General features: G+C 35.0%; 1 protein-coding gene across 1 annotated transcript in view; it reads left to right on the forward strand.

Moving 5' to 3' along the window:
- DICER1 (dicer 1, ribonuclease III) overlaps nt 1-15,442 on the forward strand; it is a 62,196-nt gene that overhangs the window by 14,025 nt on the left and 32,729 nt on the right. Inside the window, exons 2-8 of the mRNA XM_084208430.1 lie at nt 2,390-2,455; nt 3,368-3,468; nt 10,910-11,102; nt 12,000-12,162; nt 12,568-12,698; nt 13,605-13,739; nt 14,500-14,660. Of these exons, the coding sequence (XP_084064556.1) occupies nt 10,959-11,102; nt 12,000-12,162; nt 12,568-12,698; nt 13,605-13,739; nt 14,500-14,660 (734 nt within the window). The 5' untranslated portion in view covers nt 2,390-2,455; nt 3,368-3,468; nt 10,910-10,958. The remainder of the gene's footprint in view (nt 1-2,389; nt 2,456-3,367; nt 3,469-10,909; nt 11,103-11,999; nt 12,163-12,567; nt 12,699-13,604; nt 13,740-14,499; nt 14,661-15,442) is intronic.

The following is a 15,442-nucleotide window of genomic DNA, read 5'->3' on the forward strand; positions in this document are numbered from 1 at the left end:
GTCACCCCTTCCCTCCTGCCCTCAGCAACCAGCTGTGATTACAGAGGCAGGATGCTAGCCCAGATGTATTTTTTTCTTCCCAATAATAAGTGCAGTTTTTACCTTACCCCCTAAAGATCGTGCAGGACTTTGTTCCTGTTGGAATTCAGTTGTATTTGCCTAAGAATTATTCACTAAATAAATCATGTGATTTTAACAGTCCAATTGCATAGACAAATATAAAATAACTTTAAGTTGTTAACAGTCTGCATAATGACTTAATCGCTCTAGGTGCTAGTTGTTTAATTTCAAATTGTCAACGATATTGAAGAGCAAGAATGTGGAGGGTCTTTCAGATTCAGCCTGTTGCTTATAGTGTGACAGCAAGTGTTACACTGTAAACTTCAGTTATCCTTTTTTTGACCATCCTTTTTTTAATAGCAAGTTGGGTATCCCATGAATGTGATTATTTTCAAGGACTGAATTTCAAACCCACAAAATAAAAATAAAACCTGTTGATATATTCTGTATTCTCTGAAATATTTGGATACTTGGTTTTTGCATTAGTAGCGTTTCAGTAGCAAATAGGCAATATACTTGAACATCTTGGCTGAGATTTGCAGAAGTAGCTTGTGGTTGCTTGCAGATTTCTAGAGCGCTGGAGATTTGCAGAAGTGCCTGCTGTGTCACTTCTTGGATGCTTCTCTTGATGTCTTTATAAGAACTGATTTTATTTTATGTTAATGCTTTGAGCATTTATTGTGTTTGTGGTGTGTTTCGGAGGAGTGTTTGCTTATCTCAGAACTCTTTCCTTCTACCTGTTGCTAAAATACATGAATGGTGAGCTCTTAAAATAAAAGGTGACATTTTAAAAAAGGTGTAGCCTTGCTGTTTCATAGAAGACATTCCTAAAAATTACATTTCTAAAATGTCGCTAATTTTTCCTTTTTGTGTTTTTTAACAAGATCCTCAGAAAGTATAGAGCAAAATTGAACACACACATATAGATATATGTGTGTGTGATATACATATGTGTGTATATATATATGTATGTATGTGTATATATATATATATATATATAAAAATATATATATTTTTTAAATATGGTAATAAAGTATTTTGGCGGCTGTGGCTGCAGCACGGGGGCTGTTCAGCGCCGGGCAGCCCCGGCGGTGCCGCTGACGCCAGGGGCAGGTGCCCGTGGCCCGCCGGGGAAGGATCGCACCCGGCTTTGTCTGGGTGGGTGCAGCAGCGCCATTGAGATGGTAATGTGATAGACGCTGCTGTTTTGTGCTAGACCTTGACTGCATCTCAGGAATGTGGCCTGTCTGGTTTTAGGTTGGCATTCAAACGCCTACTGTAACTTCTGCCCGCCGACCGATTGATTCAAGCCCAGGTCTGCTGGCTTCCGCGTACCCAAGGAAGCGGTTGTGCTGGTGGAGAATTAGATTTATGTACATTTTTGGTTCTCAGATCTTACCTACTGGTCTCTGTGCTTTGTGTTTGCCATCTGCGATTTGGCAGTAAATTTGCCCTGTTAAGCCACACATGGCGCAGTGGCTTTACTAACAGGGGTTGAACCTTTCTTTCTCTTCGTGTTTGCTTTTTGTGGGGTGTTCAAATGCTCCATTGTTCCCTTCAGCTTTTCTTGCAAATATATAGAGAGTGGAGTATATTTCTATATTTTTAACGTGAATGTGGCAGTTTTCTGTTGTTAGGTTATTTTCTGGTTCAATGGAATAGACTGGTTCATGTTTAGAGGCAGTGAATAAATGAATAACCTAGACATAACACGAACATGCTGTAATAAATCTAAGTTCTACTTACTACATCTTAGAAGCAATTTGCTGTATTTTGTGCTGAAAATAAAGGATATATTTAGGTATGCTCGAAACAGAAATTTTAAATGTAGCCCAGGGAATTCATTTTCTGTCAGTCTATTTTGTACATGAATGCGGTATCCATCAGATTTTCTGCGCATCATTCCTTTTGTATTCTTGTAAAATAAAATAATAACTGTTTACTTTGTTTTCTGGAAAAACATACATTCTTTCAGATGTCTGTCTTAAATGTGTTGGATAATAATTTTCTTCTGGATTTCCCTATTGTGTTAGGTGAAACATGCATGGAGCACAGGGGAGAAAAGTGTGAATCTAATTGGCTTTAGCTAGCAATTACTTCAGCAGATAAAACAAAACATGTAGATATCTCCTGAGCACTTAAAACTGATCTTTCAGACACTGACTGTATCCCTAGCCAAAAAGGGGCATATGATAATTAGATTTTGAAGGACCATGTGCTCTTGCTACAGAGCTAAATACTAAAATGCAACAAAGCAGACTACCACATGGCACAGTTGATTTTAATGGCAGTTCATGGTAAAATGCTCTCTCTTTATGTTACCTTTTAGGTTACCTAGGGTGAAACAAAATTACAGGATTGGAGACTCTGGAAAAGCTCAGCATCAGCATTTGAGGTAAAAATGAACATACTGAACTAATCTTGCGAGTGTCCTCTTTGTTAACTTTATGGAATTGATTGGAGGAGAAATTTTCATCAAGATCCATTTTGTGTTTAAGTTTTCAGTATTGATTTTAAAAAATTGGACTTCACAATCTCTTTTTAGGTCTGGCAAGACTCACACTTTTAGGTATGTGTATTGTGCAATTTATTTTATAGTTTTAAGAACACTCTAGATCTGCTGAAATATGGTATTTTTGCTTTAAGTTGTAGTTTTACGTATGTGTGTGTATAAATAATATGTTCAGTATAAATATATAATACCAGTGTTTGGCTAATATATCTAGAAATGTTCTGTCATGAATTTGTATCTTTCTGAATTCTACTTTTATGGTTAAATCACCATCTTAAGTGCACAGTATTTCTTCTTTTACTGAAAAGACTGGTGTACGTCAAGAGAAATGGGTGCTGCTTTTTCATGAGTTGACTGCATTTCTTCCAGTTTTAAATTGAAGTAGTTTAAAGAAGTTTGAACTCTGATTTTTTTTAATGTCTTAACTCCAAGTGAAAATACATGTGAATGGAAAAAGCAGTGTAATGATACAAACATAGCAAAATTTTATCACTCTACTCATGTATTTCCCACATGAGCTAGTAATTAATGAAAGTAGCCTGGAAATAGGACTGGGGAAGTATGTGCACATTTGAACTAAATTATCTTTTAAATTTTAGGTTCTGATAGTAATCTAAAATAATTCATGTTCAGAGTGAACCTAAATGGTTTGTTTCTGTCAGCAAGTTGTGTTGTAGGCTCAACACATATAAATGTTTTTAAGCAACTGAATTAACCACAATTAATCTTGCTATTGTAGTTCCCTTTTCAAATAATTTTTATAGTTCATAGGTTTTTGTTCTTGTTTTTTTTAAGAGTCAAGGCTTACAAATTATGTGATTATTCTACAAGCTGATATCATGATGTCAAAATGCAATTCAGGAAGCATAAACACAGAGACTGCGGAAATTAAAACGGTAAGACTGTGCTTTGTGGTACGGGAGAAGCAAGTTTTGATGTATCCCTGCACTGTGTTCTCTTGTTTTGTATTTAAAGATGCTTCAGAACCATAGAGTAAGGTAACTTCCATATGTGAGTTTATAGAAATTGACTTCATTTCTTTGGAAAGAAAAATGAAAGTAGCGACTTCATTTTATTCATAGAAGTTTAAATGTTTATCATTAAACTCTTCCCCTGATACTTCTTATGAAGCTGAATGTGATTAGAAATCTCTTCAGTTTTTTATAAGGATGTGTGTGTGATTTTCTTGTGGATCTTATATTCAGATGTGGTTGTATTGATGAAATATGATCAGCTTTAAAATAAAGGAGTTGGCACAAGGGGTTAGAATTAGAATTGAATTCATATGTTGTTCCAGATAGGAGATACAAACTAGATGGTAAGGAAAAGAAATGACAGGTAAATTAAGGTCTTAGTTTCAATAGTATGCTTCATTTTGAAATATGAGTTCAGCAAAAATAAGGAAAGAGGCTATCTGATTAAAACTACGTAGCAGAAAAATGTGTTTTGATAACATAGGGAAGACAGAAATGTATTTAGTTCTGCTGTGCTCACCTTGCCTTGCATCTTAGATCCATATACTTCATGTTTTATCTTTTGTCATGTGTGTTATGGAGGTGAATGGAGTCTGCATAGCTCCAGTTCTACACTGCTGATTAAGCAACTGCATAGTTAGGATTGTTGCACTGGCCTTGTAGACATAATTTTTAAAAAAGAAAGTCTGTTCCAGAATCTGGCTGCAGATCTGTATTCTTTAAAGCAGAAGTATCCCCTTTCTGAATGTTCATTCTGAATGCCTCATGCACTAGTATCACAAGAGATGAGCTACAAAACTGATTTTTGTTTTAACATTGTATTGCTTTACTTGTAAATGCCCTGCAGCCTGTGTGTGTTATGCTGATAAATATTGGCATAATCCTTTTGCCATTTGACTGTTCAGTGTGCAGCAGCTCAACTTCTATGTGAATGATGACTTGCTGGCTCTGTTGGTTGAGGTGGACTGAATGCAACACAAAGTGTTTATTAGGCTTTTGCCCCAAGTCCAGGTTTGGTCATACTGAACACTTCATGAAGGACTTAAGGGGTTTTCTGAGTCTGCAAAGTGTCATGTTGTACTCCATTTCTCTCCTACAGGCAGACATTTAGGAGGTGTCTGCCAGGAATTTCACCTGTTAACTGTTGTACTGCTTGTAAAAGTGTTTCAGAATCAGCTCATCCAAATGTAGAGCCTCAATTTAACTTTTGTTTTAATAAGCTCTGTAATGAAACTTTTCCTGGATAACAGAAAGCAGCTGTTGTTGTGCTGGTATGTCTTGGTAGACTATTAAAGACCAATGTGTGACTGGTTATATATCAGAAGAATAGAAAAAATAGAATTCTTGTAGACAAAATGAATATACACAAAGCATATTTCTGATTGTGCTAGGAAAACCAGGGAAGATGGTCCTTAAAGGATTAATTATATTTGAGCTTTGTAAGTGTCTATGCATTCCCTTCTTGGAAAGGAACACATCTGAAACACATTCTTTTTTTTTTTATTTAAGAATATTGTAAGACCAAATGTAAAAATTGCTGTTAGGCAATGCATGGGATAAAGATCTTTGAAGGATGAGACAGAAAGAATGTCTCATAAGATATGTTCTGTGTTAAAGAGAGCACAATATAAAAGAGATTCCTGATTCATCTTACTGATTAATATTGACAGTTGTTTTATGTTTGAGTTGTGGACTTTTTTTTTTGGTTTGGGATTTTTAAGTTCTCTCAAGAGAGCTTAAGTTGCAGGAGTAATATTAACAAAACATGCTTCTTTTTCTGGAAGTAGTGTGCTCTTCTGGACTGTCACTGAAAAAGTCAAATCCTTTTAAAAAGTACACTTCTTTTAAAAGAAAGCTTAGAAACCAGACAACATAGAAATATTGCAAGTTCACCTAAATTGATGCAGAACCAGTTCTTGCCTGTGAATGGTTACAATGTAAGTTGTTATGGAACATTCTCAGTGATGTTTTACATTTTGTATATTAACATTTACATTCATTTTCTACTCTGTATTTTATATTTGCAATATTTAACTTTTTTTTTCTTTTTATTTGTTACTCCTTTACCCAAGTAAGAATTCTGTGTTAGATCATTCAGCAAGTTAATATTTCAAGTAGCACTTGAACATAGAAAGTGCTATAAAGAAACTGCATTCAGATTCTTCAAGTGTTCATGTAAGAGAATATTCAAGCAGCAAGCTTCTATTAATATTTTTTTATAAATTGTGGTTTATTTTCTTTAGAATAAGTGGATTATTTTTACCTCTTGAGGCTAACTTGTTTTGGCTGATGCTGAGAGTGTTGTTAGAGGATAAATTAGACATTCCAGGACAAAGATGAAATCCTAAAGCATCAGAAATAATGTCTGTATCACAAGGATTATATTAGGTACAAATTTACAAATTGGTATAGAAAGCAAATTATATACACTAAAAATGGCATTAAGAAATTTTTGTTGTTAATTGGAGATGATTATAGTTTTCATTAACTTGTGAATACAGCACAAACTGTGCTCACAAATGGTGGTAAAAACTTGAAAGTTGCATCCCCAGGACACTGCTCTCTTCTCTGTGTACCTCAGTGCCATTCCGTTATTGTTTTAATCTGTCCTCCAAGCAAGAGTGGATCCAGGATATCTCATTCCAGGTGAAAGCCTCTGCTTGGTTTGGCTTGTATTCCATAGTGCAGTAAACCTTGAATTAAACCTTTTGTGTGCCAGGGGATGGCTTCAAATTTGATATAGTCGTGTGACTGAGAAACCTACACCACAGTTCCAGATTTATTAAAGACTGGAAAAAATTGCTGTTGCATGTTGTTGAATTCATTTCCAACATTGTATATTTTTCTGAAAAACAGTTCTTTAAATGATGGAATAAAGGGTTAGTTTTTGCTCTGCAGTTCACTATCTGTTCGCATAAATGTGCATTAAAATAAGGACACTAGGTTGTGAATTCCACTCTTAAAACTCTCAAGATTCGTGGCCATGAAACTGAACTTTCACAATTTTTTAAGTAGAACAAATAAGCTTGAGCCTTATCCAGGTTCCATAACTAGTCTAGAGTCGCAGGAAGTATGATTTGTTTCAGGTGTTTCTCACTCCAAATTCAGCTTCAGCAAGTTCTTACAGTTTCTTGTTCTGTTAGATTTCAAAATAATGCAGTGGACAAACATGGAACATCTTAGCAAGTATCTTTATTACCCAGCGCTGTCTGAGCAGGAGTAGTTTGGCTTTTTGTAATACTTCACTGCTAGCTGGTTTCAGTTAGCTCATGTTCAGTCTTCTGTCCATAGATTCTGAACGTATGTGCTTACATCTCAAATGTTTTCAATTTAAAATCTGTTCTTCAAGTAGATGTGTTCTTTCCCTTTTTATTTCTAGATGATCCTGTTCTGCTTTTCTTTTATTGAAGAACTTGATATTTTTCCTTGCTATTGAAATAGAGACTCTAGAATGATACAATTACTGCGTTATTCTGGCTTAGTCCCATAATAATGTTGACATTGATCTTGTCAGATGCTATATACTTCCAATACAAATCATAGAAATGAGGGCCAGGACTAGGAAACCTTAGTATAGCAGAAAGAAACAGAGATTTGGGAGGATAACCTTTTCTTTTTACCTGACTTTGCATAAATTCCCTCTCCCCATGTGTTCTTTCAAATATGTTTTGTCTCATGCAAGCTCAGCCCAAGTATGATTGCAATGGCACACAATGCTGTTTTGGTACACAGAAACCAAAGCTGTATTTTAGAGTATATGTTGTTTCATAGCCTTTCCAGATAAAGCTGGGGCCATATGTAAGTATAAATCCTCTTGCTTCTTATAGCAGGGTAGCTAAACTGGTATCACTGTTACTAGGTGCAGAAGAAGTGAATTATTTGTAATATTGGATCCTGTACTTGTTTCTTATTAGCAGCCTTTTAAAATAAGGTTGGTTTTCTTTCCTTAATTCCCTTCTGGTGTTCTGATATAGCTATTTTATATGTTCCCAAAGTTGTGTTTATCATTTGAAAAATAAACACATGACAGATGGAACAGTAAACAAAGAGGAGGAGCTGCTCATCTAAAGTGATTTATAAATAACTGAAGTGGCCGGGCTTATGTACAAGAACGATGGAGGAATCAGCTTCAGCTTTTACTATGGAAGATGTTTGGATATTATTTCCCTGGTCCATTCTAGCAATTATTATGACAGTGAGGTCTCATTTTAAACAAAGCAAACATTAGTTGTTTGTCACCAGTTGCTCTGTATAAGTAGAGAAGCATGACTGAGACTGTTTCAATTAAATACTACAGTCATGCAAAAGACCTTTGTGTTCTTCAAACACTTCAGGAGGTTTGAACTGTATGATCTTTAAGGTCTGTTCCAGCCCAAACCATTCTATGATTCTAAGGATGTTTTTGTCTGTGTTACCAACTCATGCTTCCACTCAGTGGAATACAAAAAGAGAAGCTAGATATATTAAAGGAGAGCTTCATCTATAAGCTTGGAGAAGGGGGTGTTGGGGGATGACATCTTTCCCTGCTTTTTCTCCCTTCTTCCCTGTTTTCCTGCACCTAAACTGTCAGTTCATACAAAAGCTTGACTAAGGTTAGTAGTGCCCAGAGTTTTCTGATGTTTCCTGCTAGTGTCTGTGGAAGACTGTGTGTCATGCTACTGTCCTTGGCACATGATTGATTTAATCCATCCGTCACATACTGATAAACATCGAGTACATTTGATGTGGAAATGCTCAGTAGATCAGAATGTCAAGGATGATCAGATTGCTACATGTAGCTGTATAACACCTAAACCATTCTATGATGATTGTGTCTTTCCTGCCAGTTGTATCCTCTGACCCAAAGCTTTTGAGTCCCAGTGGAGGAATAGCCACTAGTTGCAAGGAGGGAATGACCCAAAGTATCTTTAGTTGTGCCAGATTAGAACGCTCAATAAAACTGTTACTATAGTTGCATTGTTAGAACCTGCATGTGCTTGTATGCATTCTTTGAAATGTATAGAAACCATTTAAGAATCTACAGGAGTCTTTTTATATATTACAACTGAAATGAATAATGACATAATGACGTAATACTGATTTTGTGATTTGCGTAGACTGTTGTTCTTTATTTACAGCTAAATAAAGCAATATTGATCCATTTTATCTGTTTAGGTAATATGAAATACTTGGGCTGAAATGGTAACTTAACATTACATGAGTGAAAAGTAAATGAGAAGGTTGCCATGAGTTTGGAGATCATCCTAAAGCAACTGAAAAAACATAAAATGTCAGGCATATTCTTTGCTATGTCCTGTGGAAATGCGTATTTGTTCCTTTTGAGTTTTTTAGGATTTTAAGACTTTTTTTTTCTGGAATCTTCTCACTATGATGGTTTTAGTGACACCAAAATATCAAAAATATCAGACAATAATCCAGCGGTATCAACACACATTGTATATTAAAGGGGAACATTTTTGATGGAGGGAGAAGTATGTTTATTGCTGATCCTAAATGCAAGAAGTTAGATATCTCCTTGATCACTAAGTAGCATTTACTACTGAATGTTTGTCTACAAAAGAGAAATATGTTTTTACAATGGAGCTATATGTATAATGTTATTTCAGCTTAACCACACTGTCCTTCCCCTGCCTCTTAAACAAATTGAGACAAAGCTATATCTGACCACTTACTCTAAAGTGAAATTACTTCTGACTGCAGGAGGAATGATCATGTAGTTCAATGTATTGCCTTCTCTTTATTTTACAATATTTACCTGAGATGGAAAGTGAGATCATTGGTTTAATCTCTTTTTTTAGAGCTTCCTATAATTATTTAATACTAGTTTAATATCTGTGTCTAGACATGGTCCACATTATAATATTTAATTTAAAAATATTAATATATAACAGAACAACAGTGTTATGAATACTTCTCTTAATTACAGAATTACATAATAACTAGGGTTGGAAGGGACCTCTGGAAATCTAGTCAGTGCCCTGTTTTTTATTTAATTGTACTGCTTCCTGTTTTACTCTCTCTCTTCAGTTATTTCTTATAATCATAACTGGTTCTCTCTTAGATAGCATATTATACTTCTCTTATTTATTTTTATTCCTTGCTGCACATCTGCAAAGCTTTAGCAACTTTCCTATTGTATAGAAAAGCAAGAACATTTCAATGCAATAAAACGATAATTAACTTTTCCTCATGCCTTTTAAATGAATTATTAAATGTTAATGCATCATGACTTTTATGCATTTCTCAACCCATATTGATGTTAAAATTAATGTAGAGCTTGCAGGAATTTTGAGGAAAACTAACTTTTGAAGGTATTGATTTTTTTAATAGGGTATGTATCCAGTTTGAGGAGGGAGTATTCAAAATTTCATAGATTTCACATAGTATGTTTCTGTATACTTCAGCAATATTTTTCTCTATCATCAGGCCATAATCACTTTCCCAGGCTAAAGGTTTTTATGTTGTGGGGTTTGTTTGTTTGTTTTAGTTGGCAATTTTTTTTGTTTTGTCTTGTTCGTTGTAACCTTGATCATTCCTGACAAATAGCAAATGTTTTTAACACACACACACACACACACACACACACACACACACACACACACACACACGACCCAATGATGCAATGATGAGGACTTCATAGCCTCAGTAGGAAAGTGTTCTGCAGTGCTCAATTGTCATGAAGTTCTGAATGCTTTATTTATTTATGAATGACAGTGTCTTTATGGAAGTTGGTGGTTAACCTGGTAAGGATTCCATTCTCTATTAGTCCTTACCAGAGTCATCAGCAATTATCTATAATGCTTCTGCCAGTTCTTAAAAAGATAATCTAATCAGAATCGGATGATTTGAAAGTACTGACATTCTTGTGTAATTTCTGTTCTTTTCCTAGCAATTAGAATAAAATTCCTGTGTATTTAAAGCTTTAATTTGTCAAAGGCCTTTTTGGTTGGAAAGAAAAATGGAAAATCTGATACTTGTGCCTGTGCTGTAAATTTGAGTGTTTTTCTTTCCTGAAATAAAGCTAAGACAGCTTTACTTTTTAAAGCTTAAATTTAAAATGGAATTCTTTCAGACCATAAATGGAACTTCTTATTAAAATGTTAAGTGTGTAAATCCAAATGCCTGTAATGAGCATTGTCCTGTAAAGTACAGCTCCTTTTGAATTTCTGGGGTACTTTGATAAGCACACATCTTCAAGTGGAGAAGTGCCTGTAAATTTAAAATTAACATTTTCTGCTGAAAATAGTATAAGAAGAAACACTTCTCTAAGTAAAATCAAGTAATGTCCTTTTCTTAATAAAAATTTTCTCTTATTGTTTGAGATTGCAAATATATCTAATACTGTTTCATTTTCTTCTCATAGTAGGCTGTGCTGGAACAAAAATGCAATGAAAGAAACACTGGATGAATGAATGAAAAGCCCTGCTTTGCAATCCCTCAGCATGGCGGGACTGCAGCTCATGACCCCTGCTTCCTCCCCAATGGGTCCATTTTTTGGACTACCATGGCAACAAGAAGCAATTCATGATAACATTTACACGCCAAGAAAATATCAGGTACTAGTGATAGTACTAATACAGTTTCAAAAAAAGTACAATTAATTCCATTAATTAATGGGAAAAGAACAAGAGCAGGTGGAGAATGTGCCATAATGCATACTGTCAGGACATGTCTCAGCTCCACCTGTTGGGAGCTAATTCTTTAGTTTGGCTTTGTTTGGCATTTGTTATATTCCCCCCTTCCCTCTCCTCAGTTTGCTCTAACAAGCAGAACAGCTTTTAAGCTGAGTGTTCTCCTGCCACTCTGCAGAATGCTGCTGGGGACAGATAAACTGTGCCTCTCAATTGCATGCATACATCATGTCTCCTTCCAACTCTCACTTTGTCTTCCACATGGTATACTAATTTGGATTTTTGGTTCACATCCTGGTCAAAGCAGCCCTCTAAAGTCAAAGACCCCATCAGGGTACTCTGATTTGTCACTTTAAGGAAAACCGAGTTCTAGAATACCAGTTCTCTTTGCAGAGGTGCCCAGAAGCATTTTAATAGCATCACTGAGAAACTTGGATCACCTTCAGCTGGTCTACTTGCCTGTTGGGCTGAATTGATGCATGCAATTGGATTTAAAAACTGTAGTTTCTTTCTTCACACCATGTATATAGCAGCAGAATCATCTGTTAAAAAGATACATCCAGAAAGCTACCTGAGAGCAGATTGTGGTACTGAAGGGTTTTGGATTTAAAAGCTGGGCTATATATAATGTGTTAATATTTTTGAAGGATTGTGAGAACACATTGTTATGAAAGAGACATGTTAATTACATGGCACCTGAAAGATTTCAAGTGATACTATTGACTTGTACTTGTCTATAGTATATATATCACTTTTGTTACTTTTTGTCAGCTTTTTCACTGCATTACTGCAAGTAAGGGCATTCTTATTTTTTTAACCTAGGTTGAACTGCTTGAAGCAGCTTTGGATCATAATACAATAGTCTGCTTAAACACTGGCTCAGGGAAGACTTTTATTGCAGTACTACTCACTAAAGAGCTGTCCTATCAGATCAGGGGAGATTTCAACAAAAATGGAAAAAGAACTGTGTTCTTGGTCAACTCGGGTAAGAGGAAATGTTCCTAACCACATTGCTAATACTTCCATGTAATATTCTGTAACAGAAGTTCTTTGAAAGCAAAGTTGGGAGAAACTTTAGTGTAAAACCTTTAAAAGCAAGGATGTGATACCTTTCATCTTTTGTTTCATCTTCTGTTTAATGTAATCTGTTTATGTATATAACATGTTCTGTTTTCTAGCTTCAAGTTAAGAAATGGAAGTGCAATTTAGTAAGCAATCTGTTTCCTTGATGTGGTTCTTCATAGAGGCAGTTGCCATGTACACATGGTTTAAGCTAAAGAACACATTATGAACTGTTATATTACAGTCATGCCAGGTTATATTACACACATCTTATAAAGTGAAGTATGAGAAGACCTTTATGTAAATGAGATTTGTTTTTTTCCTTAAGCGAATCAAGTTGCTCAACAAGTGTCAGCTGTCAGGACACATTCAGACCTTAAAGTGGGGGAGTATTCGAGTTTGGAGATAATTGAATCATGGACAAAAGAGAGATGGAGTCAGGAATTCTCTAAGCATCAGGTAATGTATTAAGTAAAAACTATAAGAAAAGCATACAGAGAGTTAGGTTGGATCAAAAGTGATTTCTTCCAATTATGCATTCAGTCTTTTTTAAAAAGAAATCCAGCATATTGGTAATATTTGTATGTTAATTTTGAGGCAAATATATATAGGTGTTTTCAGGTTATTTTTAAAAAGCCATCCTCTAAGTCCTTTGTTTTCAATCTTCCTGACTTGTTCATTATGTTGATTGTAGAAGAAATTTTGAGTGTGCATACTGTACTTTAAATGCTATTAAAATTTTATTAAATGTTAGGGTTTTGGGGTTTACTTTGAGATGATTAGTAATGCTTTATGGAATATGTCTGAGGAACTCAGAAGAAAGTGTTACTATGCTTAGTGAAGTTCAGAGTGACTGTAAAAACTATATAATTTTATCAACAAATTCAATTTTTATGTGTTTGTATACAAGAAATAAGCTTTTATATAAAAAGAATTCTGATAATGTCCTGTTTATATTACAGCTGCAAATAGTTAAGAGCTTTTGAAGAACTATCTTTCTGGCTAGACACATGATGATGGGACAAATATAAGGACACTAACTTAATTTATTAGGATTATTTAATGATACTTGTTCTGTGGGGTCTGGTTGCTGTTGAGATTGTCTGTTGTATTCATTTTTTAACACTGCATGTGCCTGGAGATATACAGACATATATATAAATACACCCCCATTCAGAGAGATGGCTTTCTCCAGTAGAGAATGTTTTAGTCTCATTTGTCCTTACCTGGTGTAGGTATATCAATAGGGATTGGTATTTGCCAATGCTATCTCGCAAGACCTGCAGAAAACTTTTCCTTCTTCACCTTGACCTCTGATAGCTTCTGCTTTTCTTGTACTGACATTTTTTTTTCCTTTCAATCTAGGTTCTGGTTATGACATGTCATGTTGCTTTGAGTGTTTTGAGAAATGAGTATTTATCCCTGTCAAATATTAATCTTCTGGTGTTTGATGAGTGCCATCTTGCAATCCAGGATCATCCATACCGTGAGATTATGAAGGTGCATTTATTGCATGAATGTTTAATATACTTGGTTGAGGAAGAAAAGTGAGTGGGAGAGCTGGAGAATTGGAAACCATTTAAGGCAACTTTTGCTGCCAAAAAAGATATTAGTGGAACCAATGTTAGCATGTTCCTGGGGCTGTGAAATTACTATATTGAGTTAAGACTTCAGTGATACTATGTGGTAGAAGAATAATGTATTTACTGTATTTTACAGTGGGGATTAAAGACACATCTGTCTTTACAGAGAAGCTAAATTTACTGTATTAGGGGAATTTTAAAAGTTCATTAATCAAATATTTGAGTTAAGGAATGGGATATGCTAATCAGTTTTTATTATTTTTAAAAATGCTGATCTTTAAAGGTGTTACTGGGGATCTTTCCAGAATATTATTGGCGCCATGTAATTTTTGGCTTATAAGTGAGAGATACCTGCATAATAAGTATCTTTCCAAATCTCTTTTCAAGCATACGTGCCTTTTCATATGTTGTGGAAGTATTCTGTTATGTATTGTAGGTGTGACAAGAGTATTCTGTTTAATGCTAACTGTTTCCATTTTTCCATGTTGTAATTACTTACCTTTAAATGTGATGGCTGTTTAACTTCCAGTCAGTAGAATAGAAAATATTAAGTCAATGTTTGGTTCCTTTTGCAAAACTGCTATTGAAATAAAAGTTTCCAGCCTAAGCATCGTAAATTTGCAGGTAATTTAGGAGGATACCTTTTGTAAATAATTTAGTTTGATTTGATTTCACAGATCTGTGAGGATTATCCATCATGTCCTCGAATTTTGGGATTAACAGCTTCCATTTTAAATGGTAAATGTGATCCTGCTGAGTTAGAGGAAAAGATCCAGAAACTGGAGAAAATTTTGAAGAGCAATGCTGAAACTGCAACTGATTTGGTGGTCTTGGACAGGTGTGTTTTATAATGATTTTTGGTAAATGGATGCCTGCATTTTCATTTTGGATAGAGGAGTAAACCAGTAGCCATATTTAGTCTTCTAAATTCTAGAAAAGTTTGTGTGTGTATGATGCTGATATTCCATTTAGGATGGAGATAGAATGTTGAATGGCTTTTGAGTATAAAGGCTGATTGGCCTTGGTAGGGAGAGATTTTCTGTTGTTAAAAAACAAATCAAAAAATACAGCAAAACAGATGCTCTAACAAAAAAAACCAACCCAAAACAACCAAAAAAACCCCTCAACACACCGCCAAGCTAAAACCTGATATTTCACGCAATACTTCTGAACTTTTAAAATGCACTCTTTTGTGTGGAGTGTAACTGTTTCATGTCCAGTGTATGCCATAATGTCACTATTTAGGAAAATGTGGCAACATCCACAATGCAATTTGCTCTTAAATGCAAGAGCCTTTGGTTTTTTTTTATTTTCCCCCAAATTCATAGCCTGGGTTTTAAAGGCTAATGGAAGATAGAGGGAGATGAGAGGAGGTAATAAATACTTAACTAACAGAGCAAGTGAGTTAGAGAATCTAGAATCCTGTGAGTTTGTTTAAACTAAAGGTGGTGATAATGTATTGATTTGTTGTAGGGGAAAGTAGGGTGAAGTGATTGCTATGTAGCATGTTTTCTTCTACCACCTGTACTGTATTGTTGAGTTTCACATGAAGTTAAAGGGTAAAAGTTATGGAACAGGTGTTTTGTCCATGCATAAATGTTTCAAATGCATTTTTTTGGA

The sequence above is a fragment of the Fringilla coelebs genome, assembly GCF_963513975.1.
Source record: "Fringilla coelebs genome assembly, chromosome: 6".
NCBI classification, from domain to species: Eukaryota; Metazoa; Chordata; class Aves; order Passeriformes; family Fringillidae; genus Fringilla; species Fringilla coelebs.